The sequence below is a fragment of the Coregonus lavaretus genome, assembly GCF_964263955.1.
Source record: "Coregonus lavaretus genome assembly, contig: HAP1_SCAFFOLD_1160, whole genome shotgun sequence".
NCBI lineage: Eukaryota > Metazoa > Chordata > Actinopteri > Salmoniformes > Salmonidae > Coregonus > Coregonus lavaretus.
The window spans coordinates 54,805-70,391 of NW_028166456.1; the positions used below are offsets into that span (position 1 = coordinate 54,805).

A 15,587-nucleotide genomic window follows, 5' to 3' on the forward strand; every position below is an offset into this window, starting at 1 on the left:
GGGTGGGGGGCCTTCATTACTTCGTGGAGTGGGAGGGGTACGGTCCGGAGGAGCGGTGTTGGTTCCCGATGAGGGATATCCTCGATCCCTCCCTGTTGCGGGATTTCCACTGTCGCCATCTAGCTTGCCCTGCTCCACGTCCTCCTGGCCGTCCCCGAGACTGGTGTCGGCGCGCTGCTGGAGCTGCATGTCAAGGGGGGGGGGGGGGGGGGTACTGTCATGACTTCCTTCGAAGCTGCCTCCTCTCCTTGTTCGGGCAGGCTTCGGCGTTCGTCGTCACCGGCCTTCTAGCCACTGCCGCTCCTCATCTCATCTCATTATTCCATTTGTTTTGTCTTGATTATAACACACACCTGGTTTCAATTCCCCTAATCAGTACCTGCATAAGTGTTCCCTCTGCCCCCTTGTCTTTGTGTGTGATTGTTTATTGTGGAGGTTATATGAGCTCGGTGGAGCTCTTTGTACTTTGTATCGACTTATATACGGAATAAACCTTTATTCTGTGATTTACCCTCCTGCGCCTGACTCTGTCCAAATCACACGACACAATTACAATTTATTAGCCTACTGATTAATCCAGGGACTTGGCCGAAAATACGTTTCAAAGTTAGTTGTAAAAAGATTTAGTAGGCTAAATGGTCATTTAGAATATGGTCATCAAATAAAAAATAACAATCCTTTTTACAAAATATCTGTTCAATACGGCTGCAGACACATCTCCAACCTGTAGTTTTACTAAGCCTTTTCTCTCAAGGAGGATTAAAGCAACAGTTGTGTAGAGGGTGATTCATCTCTCTCTTTCTCTCTCTCTTTCTCCTTCTCTCTCTCTCTGATCAATAGCATGTGTAAAAGCGCATGCAAAGTAAATATCACGCATGCTCGCTGTTTTGGGCGCACTACTCAAACAGGGCACTGAATGGAAAGGTAATAGGTTAAGTTCTAAATCTGTAAAATCAACCCACTGGGTTGTCCATTTATAAATAAAATGAGGCTGTATTTGTATTGTTATTTCTTGACCCCATCTGCTTGCTAAATATTGCTAAATAAGGCCAGGTCAACAAAAGAAAGTCATGCAATGGTTATTGATTAATGAAGATATTTTTTTATTCCTTTTTTGTTTGCTATTCAAGCAATGCATAATGTTTCATAGTACAAACAAGTGAAGCAGTACTGACTGTGATAGTGAGAACTTTTAGCTGACAAAGGCTTAGTCTTTGAGCTGTGGGTTTTCTCTAACATTTTACAGGGTCCTGGTGTCGTGATATCTGAGAAAGCTATAATGCAAAGTTTATCTGCCAGGTAGTATATACTGCTATACTGCTCATCTTTCATCTACTTTAAATAATAAACCCCCCACTCCCTTTTTCCACCATCCCCTCTTCTTCTTCTCCTCCATTCAGTTCCTCTCTTTCCTCAGGTTTGAAGGCACACAGAAAGAAATTGGTTTGGCTGCACGGCTTATCATTCCATGCACCTTTTCCTGAGATGGATAGATAAAATGAAAAAAGTTAGTTTTATCCATTATTAATCCCTTTTAGAGAGTATTGAGCTATATGAGTAGCTAAGTAGTCTTGTCCAAGCCAGAAAGGCAGGAGCCTATCTACTGTTTCTGCAGCGTGAGGCTTTCGATGTAGCGTTTAATACACCCCCTGTACACTAGACTATCGCAGGCCCTTACCCCCAATCCTTCTCTTTAGTGCTGAGTGCCAAGCAGAGAGGAATCTGGCCCCTTTTCGTATGACTCAACCTGGGATCGAACACCCAAACTTCCAAGCTCAGGACAGTCACTCTAACCACATGGCCACTGAGCTATATAATACAAAACTTGTGAGATCTGTCATACTTCAAATCAAAAACCTCCCACTCCCTTTTCCACAATAGTTAACACAATTCGGAATACATCAGCATACTGGGTTTGGTGTAGCTGGTAGCCTAGCGGTGAAGAGCGTTGGTTCAAATCCCAGAGCTGACTAGGTGAAAAACCTGTTGATGTGCCCTTGAGCAAGGTAGTTAACCCTAATTGCTATTGTAAGTCGCTCTGGAAAATGACTAAAATGTCAAATGTAATTTCAAAATATTTTCATATCGACTCTTTCCCTTGCCCCCTACTCCCTCCCTCCCTCCCTATCTGCCCACCTTCCTCCCTTCCATCCCTCACCCCCTCCCTCCCCTCCCATTATCCCTGCTTTCTCTTGCTTACGCTGCCAGTTCATTTCCATGCAATTTCCGTCACCGGATGGTTGCTTGGGGTTCTGAAGCCAGGAAAAGTAGTCCATGCTGGACCCATCAGTCCAGAGATATTGGTGAGGCTATGAGAGAGGGAGAAACAGAGACAGAGACAGAGAGAGAGAGAGACAGAGAGAGACAGAGAGAAAGAGATAAAGAGAGAGAGACAGCGATCAATCATAAGGACAGAAGGAGTTGGGTGGCATGAACACGGTTGCCCACCTGTTTTTTTATAATGATGATCAATTTAAATGGTGAACACTATGGGCGGTTTCCTGGATACAGATTAAGCCTAGTCCTGGACTAAAAAGCAGACTCAATAAAGAATCTCCATCAATAATTATTTTTAGTCCAGGACTAGACTCTGTCTGGGAAACTGCCCCTATTCAGTCTAAAATCGTCACCTGCTTGGGGTTGGATACTGCAAAACCACCGAGCCAGATGCGAGGGGAATTTCTGCTGAAAGTCTGAGCAAAAACATCCACGTCCTTGTTCTCCTGGCTGGAGTGGATTGATATCAGATGAGATTTGTCCTTTTGAGAGCGGCAGTATGCCTGTGTGTGTGAGAGAAAATGAATGAATGAATGAATGAATGAGAAAGCGAAAGATAGAGAGTTGTCTTCATCATAATAGATTTAGAGTTAGGGTTAGACACTAATGCACAACACTGAAAACTTGTTTAGACAATAGTGTAGATACCCAGAACTAGAGTGCTGCTTTGAGAGTTAGTTATGATGGTAATTTAGATAATTCTGCATATCATGCAGAGAAAAAGAGGTACACTACAGTTTCTCTACCTTTAACGAAAAGAGACCTTGGTCTCAATGGGACTCTCTTGCCTAAATAAAGGTTAAATAACTGAGAGAACATGGGTCTGTAGACTAAAACCATAGAGAAGTCTGAATTCACCTCAGCAGATGTAAAGTCCAATTGTTCCTGGAAGTGCTTAGCACATTTGGACCCCAGTTCATACCAGGTAGAATGGCCAGGACATGGGAGAAAGTTCTTGAACTTCCCAGAAACCCGCTTAGGTTCTTAAAGAAAAGGGGAGAACAAGGGAGAGATTAGAAGGACGGATATGAGAGGCTCCGTCCATATACTCTCAGGGCTGGTTTCCCACCCACATGGGAAAATACTCCAGTTAACTAAAGAATATTACAGTACTTACTATAGAATTCCATAGTAAACTGTAGCATACTGTAGAATACTATACTACACACTGTAGTATCCCACGGCCATTTGTAGTACTTACTATAGAATGTTGTAGTATACTGTAGAATACTATGGTAAATACTACAGTATTATCCACACAAAAACACAGTAGTAAATATTACAGTAATTTCCGCAAAAACACTACAGTCTGCAAAAACACTACATTTTTTAAAACTATAGTAAATACTACAGTATCTTATTTGCATATACCCTGCCCATTCCCCTCGCCCATATCGCAATTTGTTCCACCCATAGGTGAGAAACCGACATGCCAAGTATAGACCTTAAATTGTGTTTCCTACAGATTATAGAAAAGAGCTGAAGCGCTGGGGTCTTTTCAGACCTACCTATAGGCTATGGAAAATTAGCTCTTAGTATTTCTCCAGTAGGTTTCCTGAAGGAGAAAGCCTCGACTTCTATGTCAAAGATAATAAAACAAATACTACAGTAATATCCACAAAAAGACTGCAGTAAGTACTGTAGTATTGTCACGCTTGTTTAATGACGGGACAGACCAAGGCGCAGCATGATATACGTACATGTTTATTAACGTAATAAACACTCGACTAAACGATACAAAACGTGAAGTCCAAGGTAGCACACACAACATACCTTACAAGGAACAAGATCCCACAACTAGACAGTGCCAATAGGCTGCTTAAGTATGGTCCCCAATCAGAAACAACGAGCGACAGCTGCCTCTGATTGGGAACCACACCGGCCAACATAGAACTACACATACTAGAACACAAACATAGAAAACGCACAACAAAGAATATACACACCCTGACTCAACATTTAAGCGTCCCCTGAGTCAGGGCGTGACAAGTATATACATTTACATTTTAGTCATTTAGCAGACGCTCTTATCCAGAGCGACTTACAGGAGCAATTAGGGTTAAGTGCCTTGCTCAAGGGCACATCGACAGATTTGACTACAGTTATAATTTACACAGTATTTATACCATAATTAACTGTAAATACTACATTAAAATCAGCAAAAACGGTACAGTGAAAACTATAGTATTTATATGTATACTATAGTATATATGTTTTTATGTGGGCAGACACAGAACTTTACATGAAGATTCTCATTTGATCATGCTTTTCAGTCCAGTACTAGGCTTAATCTGGGTCAGAGTAACCGGCCCTCAAAATATATCTTCTATTGAGAGAATCTACATCAGTCACTGTGGTGTTGAGATGATGAGGGCAGGCTACTGTACCAGTGGAGTTTAGGCCATTGAGCACCATGGCAGACGCCCCGAGTAGCATCATGGCCAGAATGGGTAGAACCTTCATCATGGGATCTTCACTTCTCTTCAACTGTTGGGAAAAGAGCAAAGTTATTATACATATATTTTTAAAGGAGACCGGGAGTTCTGACCTGTGGGGGCACGTGACCAGACTCCGGCACACTCAGAGACAATGAGAAATACAGATAATATAGAGACAAAGGAGAAAGCAAACAGAAAGAGGTGGAATAACATTGGAGAAGAGGTGCATTTTCTCATTACAGAATCGAATATTTTGGTTTTACCTTGGTGTATGGAAATGTCAACGTCTTTTTCCTATATTCTTGCTTCTTCTCCTCGCCTCATATGCTCTCTTTCACTCAGCTCTGCCTCCTTATATACTTATTCCATACCTCTTAATCTCCTTTGTATTTCCTCTTTTCTGATGTCTCAACCTCTTACTCATGAAAAGTTGCAAACCCTCTGGTTTTGTCAAGAAAGTATGTGCAATCCCTGAGTACATTTGCAGCCTAATATATTGTCCCCCTTGGTCTTTTCAACAACAAAACAACTCTATATCCCAAGTATAACTACAGTAATGTATGACAAAATTAAGAATTCAAAGAAAAGAACACCCTCCCTACAATCAAACATGGGAGAGTTTCGATAATACTGTGGGGTTGCTTTGCTGCCTCTGTTACTGGAGGCCTTCAACATGTGCAAGGCATCATGAAATCAGCAGATTATCAAGGGGTTTTGGAGTGCAGTGTTCAGCCCTGTGTCCAAAAACTAGGTCTCCGTTGAAGGTAGTGGGTATCCAGTAGGACAACGACCCCAAGAACACATAAAAAAGCACCCAGGAACGGTTCAAGAAGAAACACTGGACTGAGCTTATTATGACAGTGGTCCACACAGACCTGGTTCTGGAGAGCTGTGGCTTCCTGCCGTTTATTTGTCCCATTCAATATTTTTGCAGTGTAGATATATGCAATATAGGAAAACGGTGCTGTCTGGATCTCTGGAAACAGGTCTGGGTGTAACCCACTGATCTGGATCAACTGTTTGGCTGGACGCGTGTGTGTGTCAGAGAGGCTGTCGAATATCTACACAATGTGTGTGTCAGTCTATCAAACTGCATCTGTTTAGAACCGAAATGTGTGTGTGTGTGTGTTTTATGGTGATCTGAAAAGTATGGTCGGTCAGGCAGTGTTCTGCTTGGCCCCTAAGACCCTCACAAACTTTTACAGATGCACCATTGAGAGCATCATGTCGGGCTGTATCACCGCCTGGTACGGCAACCACACCGCCGGCAACTGCAGGGCTCTCCAGAAGGTGGTGCGGTCTGCCCAACGCATCACCGGGGGAACACTGCCTGCCCTCCAGGAAACCTACAGCACCCGATGTCACAGGAAGGGAAAAAAGATCATCAAGAACATCAACCACCCGTGCTATGGCCTGTTCACCCCGCTATCATCCAGAAGGAGAAGTCAGTACAGGTGCATCAAAGCTGGGACCGAGAGACTGAAAAACAGCTTCTAACTCAAGGCCATCAGACTGTTAAATAGCCATCACTAGCCGGCCTCCACCCAGTACTCTGCCCTGAAATTAGTCACTGTCAATAGCCGGCTACCACCCGGTTACTCAACCCTGCACCTATGTACATAGACATGGAATCACTGATTACTTTAATAATGAAACACTGGTCACTTTAATAATGTTTACAGAATGTTTTACTCATTTCATATGTATATACTGTATTCTACTGTATTCTAATGAATGCCACTCCAACATTGCTCGTCTTAATATTTATATATTTCTTAATTCCATTGTTTTACTTTGAGATTTGTTTTTATTGTTGTGAATTGTTAGATACTACTGCACTGCTGGAGCTAGGAACACAAGCATTTCGCTACACCCGCAATAGAATCAGAAAAATATGTGTATGTGACCAACAAATGTGATTTCAAATCAAATCAAATCAAATGGTATTTGTCACATGCGTGGAATACAACAGGTGTAGACCTTGCCATGAAATGCTTACTTACAAGCCCCTAACCAACAATGCAGTTTTAAGAAAATAGAGTTAAGAAAATATTTACTAAATAAACTACAATAAAAATATTAAAGTAATACAATAAAATAACAATAACGAGGCTATATACAGGGGGTACCGGTATAAGTCAATGTGCGGGGGTACAGGTTGTGTGACGATCGTGACAGGTTGGTTGAGGTAATTGAGGTAATTTGTACATGTAGGTAGGGGTAAAGTGACTATGCATAGATAATAAACAGCGAGTAGCAGCAGTGTAAAAACAAAGGGGGCGATCAATGCAAATAGTCTGGGTGGCCATTTGATTAATTGTTCAGCAGTCTTATGGCTTTGGGGTAGAAGCTGTTGAGGAGGCTTTTGGACCTAGACTTGGCGCTCTGGCACTGCTTGCCATGCGGTAGCAGAGAGAACAGTCTATAACTTGGGTGACTAGAATCTTTGACAATTTTTTGGGCCTTCCTCTGACACCGCCTAGTAAAGAGGTCTTGGATGGTAGGAAGCTTGGCCCCAGTGATGTATTGGGCCATACGCACTACCCTCTGTAGTGCCTTACGGTCGGATGCTGAGCAGTTGCCATACCAGGTGGTGATGCAACGGCTCAGGATGCTCTCTATGGTGCAGCTGTAGAACTTTTTATGGATTTGGGACCCTTGCCAAATCTTTTCAGTCTCCTGATGTGGAATAGGCGTTGGCGTGCCCTCTTCACAACTGTCTTGGTGTGTTTGGACCATGATAGTTTGTTGGTGATGTGGACACCAATGAACTTGAAGCTCTCGACCCGCTCCACTACAGCCCCGTCGATGTGAATGGGGGCGTGTTCGGCCCTCCTTTTCTTGTAGTCAATGATCAGCTTCTTTGTCTTGCTGACGTTGAGGGAGAGGTTGTTGGCCTGGCACCACACTGCCAGGTCTCTGACCTTCTCCCTATAGGCTGTCTCCTCGTTGTCGGTGAACAGGCCTACCACCGTTGTGTCGTCAGCAAACTTAATGATGGTGTTCGAGTCATGCTTGGCCACGCAGTCGTGGGTGAACAGGGAGTACAGGAGGGGACTAAGCACGCAACCCATGAGGGTCCCCCGTGTTGAGGATCAGCGTGGCAGATGTGTTGTTGCCTACCCTTAACATCTGGGGGCGGCCCTTCAGGAAGTCCAGGATCCAGTTGCAGATGGATGTGTTTAGTCCCAGGGTCCTTAGCTTAGTGATGAGCTTTGTGGGCACTATGGTGTTGAACAATGAACAGCATTCTCAAATAGATGTTCCTTTTGTCCAGGTGGGATAGGGCAGTGTGGAGTGCAATTGAGATTGCGTCATCTGTGGATCTTTTGGGGTGGTATGCGATTTGGAGTGGGTCTAGGGTTTCCGGGAGGATGTTGTTGATGTGAGTCATGACCAGCCTTTCAAAGCACTTCATGGCTACCGACGTGAGTGCTATGGGGCGGTAGTCATTTAGGCAGGTTACCTTTGCGTTCCTTGGCACAGGGACTATGGTGGTCTGCTTGAAACATGTAGGTATTACAGACTCGGTCAGGGAGAGGTTGAAAATGTCAGTAAAGACACTTGCCAGTTGGTCCGCAGATGCTCTGAGTGCACGTCCTGGTAATCCGTCTGGTCCCACGGCCTTGTGAATGTTGACCTATTTAAAGTTCTTGCTCACATCGACTATGGAGAGCGTGATCACACAGTTGTCTGGAACAGCTGGTGCTCTCATGCATGCTTCAGTGTTGCTTGCCTCGAAGTGAGCATAAAAGGCATTTAGCCCATCTGGTAGGCTTGCGTCACTGGTCAGCTCGCGGCTGGGTTTCCCTTTGTAGTCCATAATAGTTTGCAAGCCCTGCCACATCTGACGAGCGTTAGAGCCAGTGTAGTAGCATTCAATCTTAGTCCTGTATTAACGCTTTGCCTGTTTGATGGTTCATCTGAGGGCATAGTGGCATTGTGTCCCGTTCCTTGAAAGCGGCAGCTCTAGCCTTTGGCTCAGTGCGGATGTTGCCTGTAATCCATGGCTTCTGGTTGGGATATGTACGTATGGTCACTGTCGGGACGACATTGTCGATGCACTTATTGATGAAACCGGTGACTGAGGTGGTATACTCCTCAATGCCATTGGATGAATCCCGGAACACATTCCAGTCTGTGCTAGCAAAACAGTCCTGTAGCGTAGCATCCGCGTCATCTGACCACTTCCGTATTAAGCGAGTCACTGGTACTTCCTGCTTTTGATTTTAATTGTAAGCAGGAATAAGGATATATATACATATAATTATTTTCAGATTTGCCAAATGGAGGGTGAGGGAGAACTTTGTACATGTCTATGTGTGTGGAGTAAAGGTGGTCCAGAGTTTTTTTCCCTCTGGTTGCACATGTGATATGCTGGTATAAATTAGGTAAAACGGATTTAAGTTTGCCTGCATTAAAGTCCCCGGCCACTAGGAGGGCCGCTTCTGGATGAGCATTTTCTTGTTTGCTTATGGACTTATACAGCTCCTTGAGTGCGGTTTTAGTGCCAGCATCGGTTTCTAGTGGTAAATAGACAGCTACGAAAAATATAGATAGATTGGTAGATAGTGTGGTCCACAGCTTATCATGAGGTACTCTACCTCAGGCGAGCAATACCTTGAGAATTCATTAATATTAGACTATGCGCACCAGCTGTTACAGTGGGGAAAAAAAGTATTTAGTCAGCCACCAATTGTGCAAGTTCTCCCACTTAAAAAGATGAGAGAGGCCTGTAATTTTCATCATAGGTACACGTCAACTATGACAGACAAAATGAAGAAAATAAATCCAGAAAATCACATTGTAGGAGTTTTAATGGATTTATTAGCAAATTATGGTGGAAAATAAGTATTTGGTCAATAACAAAAGTTTCTCAATACTTTGTTATATACCCTTTGTTGGCAATGACACAGGTCAAACGTTTTCTGTAAGTCTTCACAAGGTTTTCACACACTGTTGCTGGTATTTTGGCCCATTCCTCCATGTAGATCTCCTCTAGAGCAGTGATGTTTTGGGGCTGTCGCTGGGCAACACAGACTTTCAACTCCCTCCAAAGATTTTCTATGGGGTTGAGATCTGGAGACTGGCTAGGCCACTCCAGGACCTTGAAATGCTTCTTACGAAGCCACTCCTTCGTTGCCCGGGCGGTGTGTTTGGGATCATTGTCATGCTGAAAGACCCGGCCACATTTCATCTTCAATGCCCTTGCTGATGGAAGGAGGTTTTCATTCAAAATCTCACGATACATGGCCCCATTCATTCTTTCCTTTACACGGATCAGTCGTCCTGGTCCCTTTGCAGAAAAACAGCCCCAAAGCATGATGTTTCCACCCCCATGCTTCACAGTAGGTATGGTGTTCTTTGGATGCAACTCAGCATTCTTTGTCCTCCAAACACGACGAGTTGAGTTTTTACCAAAAAGTTCTATTTTGGTTTCATCTGACCATATGACATTCTCCCAATCCTCTTCTGGATCATCCAAATGCACTCTAGCAAACTTCAGACGGGCCTGGACATGTACTGGCTTAAGCAGGGGGACACGTCTGGCACTACAGGATTTGAGTCCCTGGCGGTTTGATTTGAGTCCCTGGCCCCCGTGTGGTTCTGGGATTTTTGCTCACCGTTCTTGTGATCATTTTGACCCCACGGGTGAGATCTTGCGTGGAGCCCCAGATCGAGGGAGATTATCAGTGGTCTTGTATGTCTTCCATTTCCTAATAATTGCTCCCACAGTTGATTTCTTCAAACCAAGCTGCTTACCTATTGCAGATTCAGTCTTCCCAGCCTGGTGCAGGTCTACAATTTTGTTTCTGGTGTCCTTTGACAGCTCGTTGGTCTTGGCCATAGTGGAGTTTGGAGTGTGACTGTTTGAGGTTGTGGACAGGTGTCTTTTATACTGATAACAAGTTCAAACAGGTGCCATTAATACAGGTAACGAGTGGAGGACAGAGGAGCCTCTTAAAGAAGAAGTTACAGGTCTGTGAGAGCCAGAAATCTTGCTTGTTTGTAGGTGACCAAATACTTATTTTCCGCCATAATTTGCTAATAAATTCATTAAAAATCCTACAATGTGATTTTCTGGATTTATTTTCTCAATTTGTCTGTCATAGTTGACGTGTACCTATGATGAAAATTACAGGCCTCTCTCATCTTTTTAAGTGGGAGAACTTGCACAATTGGTGGCTGACTAAATACTTTTTTCCCACACTGTATTGACAAAAAGACACACACCACTACACCTCATCTAACTGGAGGTAGCTGTTCTTTCTTGCCGATGCATGGAAAACCCAGCCAACTGCATATTATCCGTGTGGTCGTTCAGCCACAACTCATTGAAACTTAAGATATTACCGTTTTTAATGTCCCATTGGCAGGATAGTCTCGAACTGAGCTCATCCAGTTCTCAGTTTATTCAGTTGATTTGATTAGATTTGTGTGTGCGCACACGCCCGAGTCCGCCAGCCTGTCTGTCTATCGATAGAGATAATCAGCTTGTATTTTGGCAAAGACCTCGGCCTCCCATTTGTCAAGCGGTTCCTCTTTGTTGTAGAGCTCCTTGTTGGTCTCTGCAGAAAACTACAAGTTGAGAGAGAGAGAGAGAGAGAGAGAGAGAGAGAGAGAGAGAGAGAGAGAGAGAGAGAGAGAGAGAGAGAGAGAGACTATTTTTACTCCAGTCTAGAAGCATTTTGCCTCTTCTATTAAAATGCAGATAACGATTGTAGGCGATGCCATGGCGATGTTGGTTAGCTAAGCTTATGCATACAAAAATGTAATGGAGACTAATGGTGGTCTTGTGCCGAACTGCGCATGTGCAGGCCGTCAAATCAAAGGCACTCCTTCTAAATAAAGTTGTTTTGACAAATGAAAACTTGTCAGTTTCACAAGGTTGGAGTAATAACATGTTCAAATACTGAAGACATTGGCTCGACTCTAGGTTGTGCCTTTAGATTGAAAAAATTAACAACTAAGGAACCATTTTTCAGTTACCTCATTGACTTCTCAAACCGCAAACCCTGTCATGGTCTGCTTGGTCTGTTTCGCAAGCATTCTCAGAAGTCTCATGATGCGACTCTGGGTTTACAAACTCGTTGCTGGTATAGTATTCTAAAATGACACTGTCGGCCTCTACAAGTAAACATTAGCTCTGTTAAGAAATGTATTATAGGCCAGCGCTATTACATAAGACGTTGGAAGTTGGGAGAGTTATATTTGGGTGTTGTGGTGAGGGAGGCCCTGCTCTCTCCTTTCCCAGATGTTTAGTTCATTTCATTCCGATCTCCTTTGCATTATTGTAGCCATTTTCTGCAGCCTGTCAACTGCCTGTCTATCCCTGTTCTCTCCTCTCCACACAGGCTATACAAACGCCTCACACCGCGTGGCTGCTGCCTCTCTAACCTGGTGGTCCCTGCACGCACCACCCACGTGGAGTTCCAGGTCTCAGGAAGCCTCTGGAACTGCCGTTCTGCTGACAACAAGGCAGAGTTCATCTCAGCCTATGCTACCCTCCAGTCCCTCGACTTCTTGGCGCTGACGGAAACATGGATTACCACTGAAAACACTGCTACTCCTACTGCTCTCTCCTCGTCTGACCATGTGTTCTCGCATACCCCGAGAGCATCTGGTCAGCGGGGTGGTGGCATAGGAATCCTCATCTCTCCCAAATGGACATTCTCTATTTTTCCCCTGACCCATCTGTCTATCTCCTCATTTGAATTCCATGCTGTCACAGTCACTAGCCCATTTAAGCTTAATATCCTTGTCATCTATCACCCTCCAGGTTCCCTTAGAGAGTTCATCAATGAGCTTGACGCCTTGATAAGTTCCTTTCCTGAGGATGGCTCACCCCTCACAGTTCTGGGGGACTTCAACCTCCCTACGTCTACCTTTGACTCATTTCTCTCTGCCTCCTTCTTTCCACTCCTCTCCTCTTTTGACCTCACCCTCTCACCATCCCCCCCTACTCACAAGGCACTTGACCTCATCTTTACTAGATGCTGTTCTTCTACTAATCTCACTGCAACTCCCCTCCATGTCTCCGACCACTACTTTGTATCCTTTTCTCTCTCGCTCTCCTCCAACACTACTCACTTTACCCCTACTCAGATGGTAATGTGCCGTCGCAACCTTCACTCTCTCTCTCCCGCTACTCTCTCCTCTTCCATCCTATCATCTTTTCCCTCTGCTCAAGCCTTCTCCCTCCAATCTCCTGATTCTGCCTCCTCAACCCTCCTCTCCTCCCTTTCTGCATCCTTTGACTCTCTATGTCCCCTATCCTCCCGGACGGCTCGGTCCTCCCCTCCAGCTCCGTGGCTTGATGACTCATTGCGAGCTCACAGAACAGGGCTCTGGGCAGCCGAGCGGAAATGGAGGAAAACTAGACTCCCTGTGGACCTGGCATCTTTTCACTCCCTCCTCTCTACATTTTCTTCATCTGTTTCTGCTGCTAAGGCCACTTTCTACCACTCTAAATTCCAAGCATCTGCCTCTAACCCTAGGAAGCTCTTTGCCACCTTCTCCTCCCTGCTGAATCCTCCTCCCCCTCCCCCCTCCTCCCTCTCTGTGGATGACTTCGTCAACCATTTTGAAAAGAAGGTTGACGACATCCGATCCTCGTTTGTTAAGTCAAATGACACTGCTCTACCCTATGCTTTGACTTCTTTCTCCCCTCTCTCTCCAGATAAAATCTTGCGACTTGTGACGGCCGGCCGCCCAACAACCTGCCCGCTTGACCCTATCCCCTCCTCTCTTCTCCAGACCATCTCCGGTGACCTTCTCCCTTACCTCACCTCGCTGATCAACTCATCCTTGACCGCTGGCTATGTCCCTTTCGTCTTCAAGAGAGCGAGAGTTGCACCCCTTCTCAAAAAACCAACACTCGATCCCTCTGATGTCAACAACTACAGACCAGTATCCCTTTTTTATTTTCTCTCCAAAACTATTGAGCGTGCCGTCTTTAGCCAACTCTCTTGCTATCTCTCTCAGAATGACCTTCTTGATCCAAACCAGTCAGGTTTCAAGACTGGTCATTCAACTGAGACTGCTCTTCTCTGTGTCACGGAGGCTCTCCGCACTGCTAAAGCTAACTCTCTCTCCTCTGCTCTTGTCCTTCTAGACCTGTCTGCTGCCTTTGATACTGTGAACCATCAAATCCTCCTCTCCACCCTCTCCGAGCTGGGCATCTCCGGCGCGGCTCACTCTTGGATCGCATCCTACCTGACCGGTCGCTCCTACCAAGTGGTGTGGCGAGAAGCTGTCTCCGCACCACGTGCTCTCACCACTGGTGTCCCCCAGGGCTCAGTTCTAGGCCCTCTCCTATTCTCGCTATACACCAAGTCACTTGGCTCTGTCATATCCTCACATGGCCTCTCCTATCATTGCTACGCAGACGACACACAACTAATCTTCTCCTTTCCCCCTTCTGATAACCAGGTGGCGAATCGCATCTCTGCATGTCTGGCAGACATATCAGTATGGATGACGGATCACCACCTCAAGCTGAACCTTGGCAAGACGGAGCTGCTCTTCCTCCCGGGGAAGGACTGCCCGTTCCATGATCTCGCCATCACGGTTGACAACTCCGTTGTGTCCTCCTCCCAGAGTGCGAAGAGCCTTGGCGTGACCCTGGACAACACCCTGTCGTTCTCTGCTAACATCAAGGCGGTGACCCAATCCTGTAGGTTCATGCTCTACAACATTCGGAGAGTACGACCCTGCCTTACACAGGAAGCGGCACAGGTCCTAATCCAGGCACTTGTTATCTCCCGTCTGGATTACTGCAACTCGCTGTTGGCTGGGCTCCCTGCCTGTGCCATTAAACCCCTACAACTCATCCAGAATGCCGCAGCCCGTCTGGTGTTCAACCTTCCCAAGTTCTCTCACGTCACCCCGCTCCTCCGCACACTACACTGGCTTCCAGTTGAAGCTCGCATCTGCTACAAGACCATGGTGCTTGCCTACGGAGCTGTGAGGGGAACGGCACCTCCGTACCTTCAGGCTCTGATCAGTCCCTACACCCAAACGAGGGCATTGCGTTCATCCACCTCTGGCCTGCTGGCTCCCCTACCTCTGCTGAAGCACAGTTTCCGCTCAGCCCAGTCAAAACTGTTCGCTGCTCTGGCACCCCAATGGTGGAACAAGCTCCCTCACGACGCCAGGACAGCGGAGTCACTCACCACCTTCCGGAGACATTTGAAACCCCACCTCTTTAAGGAACACCTGGGATAGGATAAAGTAATCATTCTAACCCCCCCTTACCCCCCCCCCCCCCCAAAAAGGTGAATGCACCAATTTGTAAGTCGCTCTGGATAAGAGCGTCTGCTAAATGACGTAAATGTAAATGTCATGTTGAAATATTCTAGCAACTTCCAACTAAAGTGTGGTCCAGACAACCCTGCTCGCTACAATGTGCAAACGTCCAAAATTACCTGAGAAATAACAAAGTGAATGCGTGTCTCTACTCTTTCAGGTGCTCACAAGCTCATTTCACAACAAAGTCATTACATTGTACCGGCTACTGTACAATAAAGAAAGTATCTCCTCGTTGTAACAATAGCTATGTTTCCATTAACTTGTCCAGTGATTTGTCGACATTTAGAAAGTTTGCATAGAAAATAGATTTGACTAATTGCCTTGTCTCGATATAAACAGCTGGACGTAATGACGTCACACTCAAAAAATGTAAATAAACTAGTGTCGAATAAACATGAAGTGGTTGAAGTGTTTCCATTACCTATTTAGGCAAATTGTGCATTGATAAATTGGCGACAGCCTGCATGCTTTCCCACCTGCAGTGCCTTCAGAAAGTATTCACACCCCTTGACTTTTTCCACATGTTGTTGTGGTACAGCCTGAATTTAAAATGGATTAAAT

General features: G+C 45.3%; 1 protein-coding gene across 2 annotated transcripts; it reads right to left on the reverse strand.

Annotated features, from left to right (window-relative positions):
- Window positions 1-1,084: 1,084 nt before the first annotated feature.
- Window positions 1,085-11,192, reverse strand: LOC311114679 (C-type lectin lectoxin-Thr1-like). 2 transcript variants are annotated; one of them, XM_084189920.1, is made up of 6 exons: window positions 11,070-11,192; window positions 4,665-4,764; window positions 3,136-3,260; window positions 2,631-2,780; window positions 2,201-2,309; window positions 1,085-1,480 (listed from the first exon to the last, which is right to left on the reverse strand). In XM_084189920.1, the coding sequence occupies exons 1-6, from the start codon at window positions 11,112-11,114 to the stop codon at window positions 1,338-1,340; spliced, it is 672 nt and encodes a 223-aa protein (XP_084046046.1). In that variant the 5' UTR covers window positions 11,115-11,192; the 3' UTR covers window positions 1,085-1,337. The 2 variants fall into 2 exon arrangements, with proteins under 2 accessions (XP_084046046.1, XP_084046047.1); XM_084189921.1 differs by lacking the exon at window positions 11,070-11,192 and adding an exon at window positions 4,979-5,055.
- Between the last annotated feature and the right edge of the window lie 4,395 nt (window positions 11,193-15,587).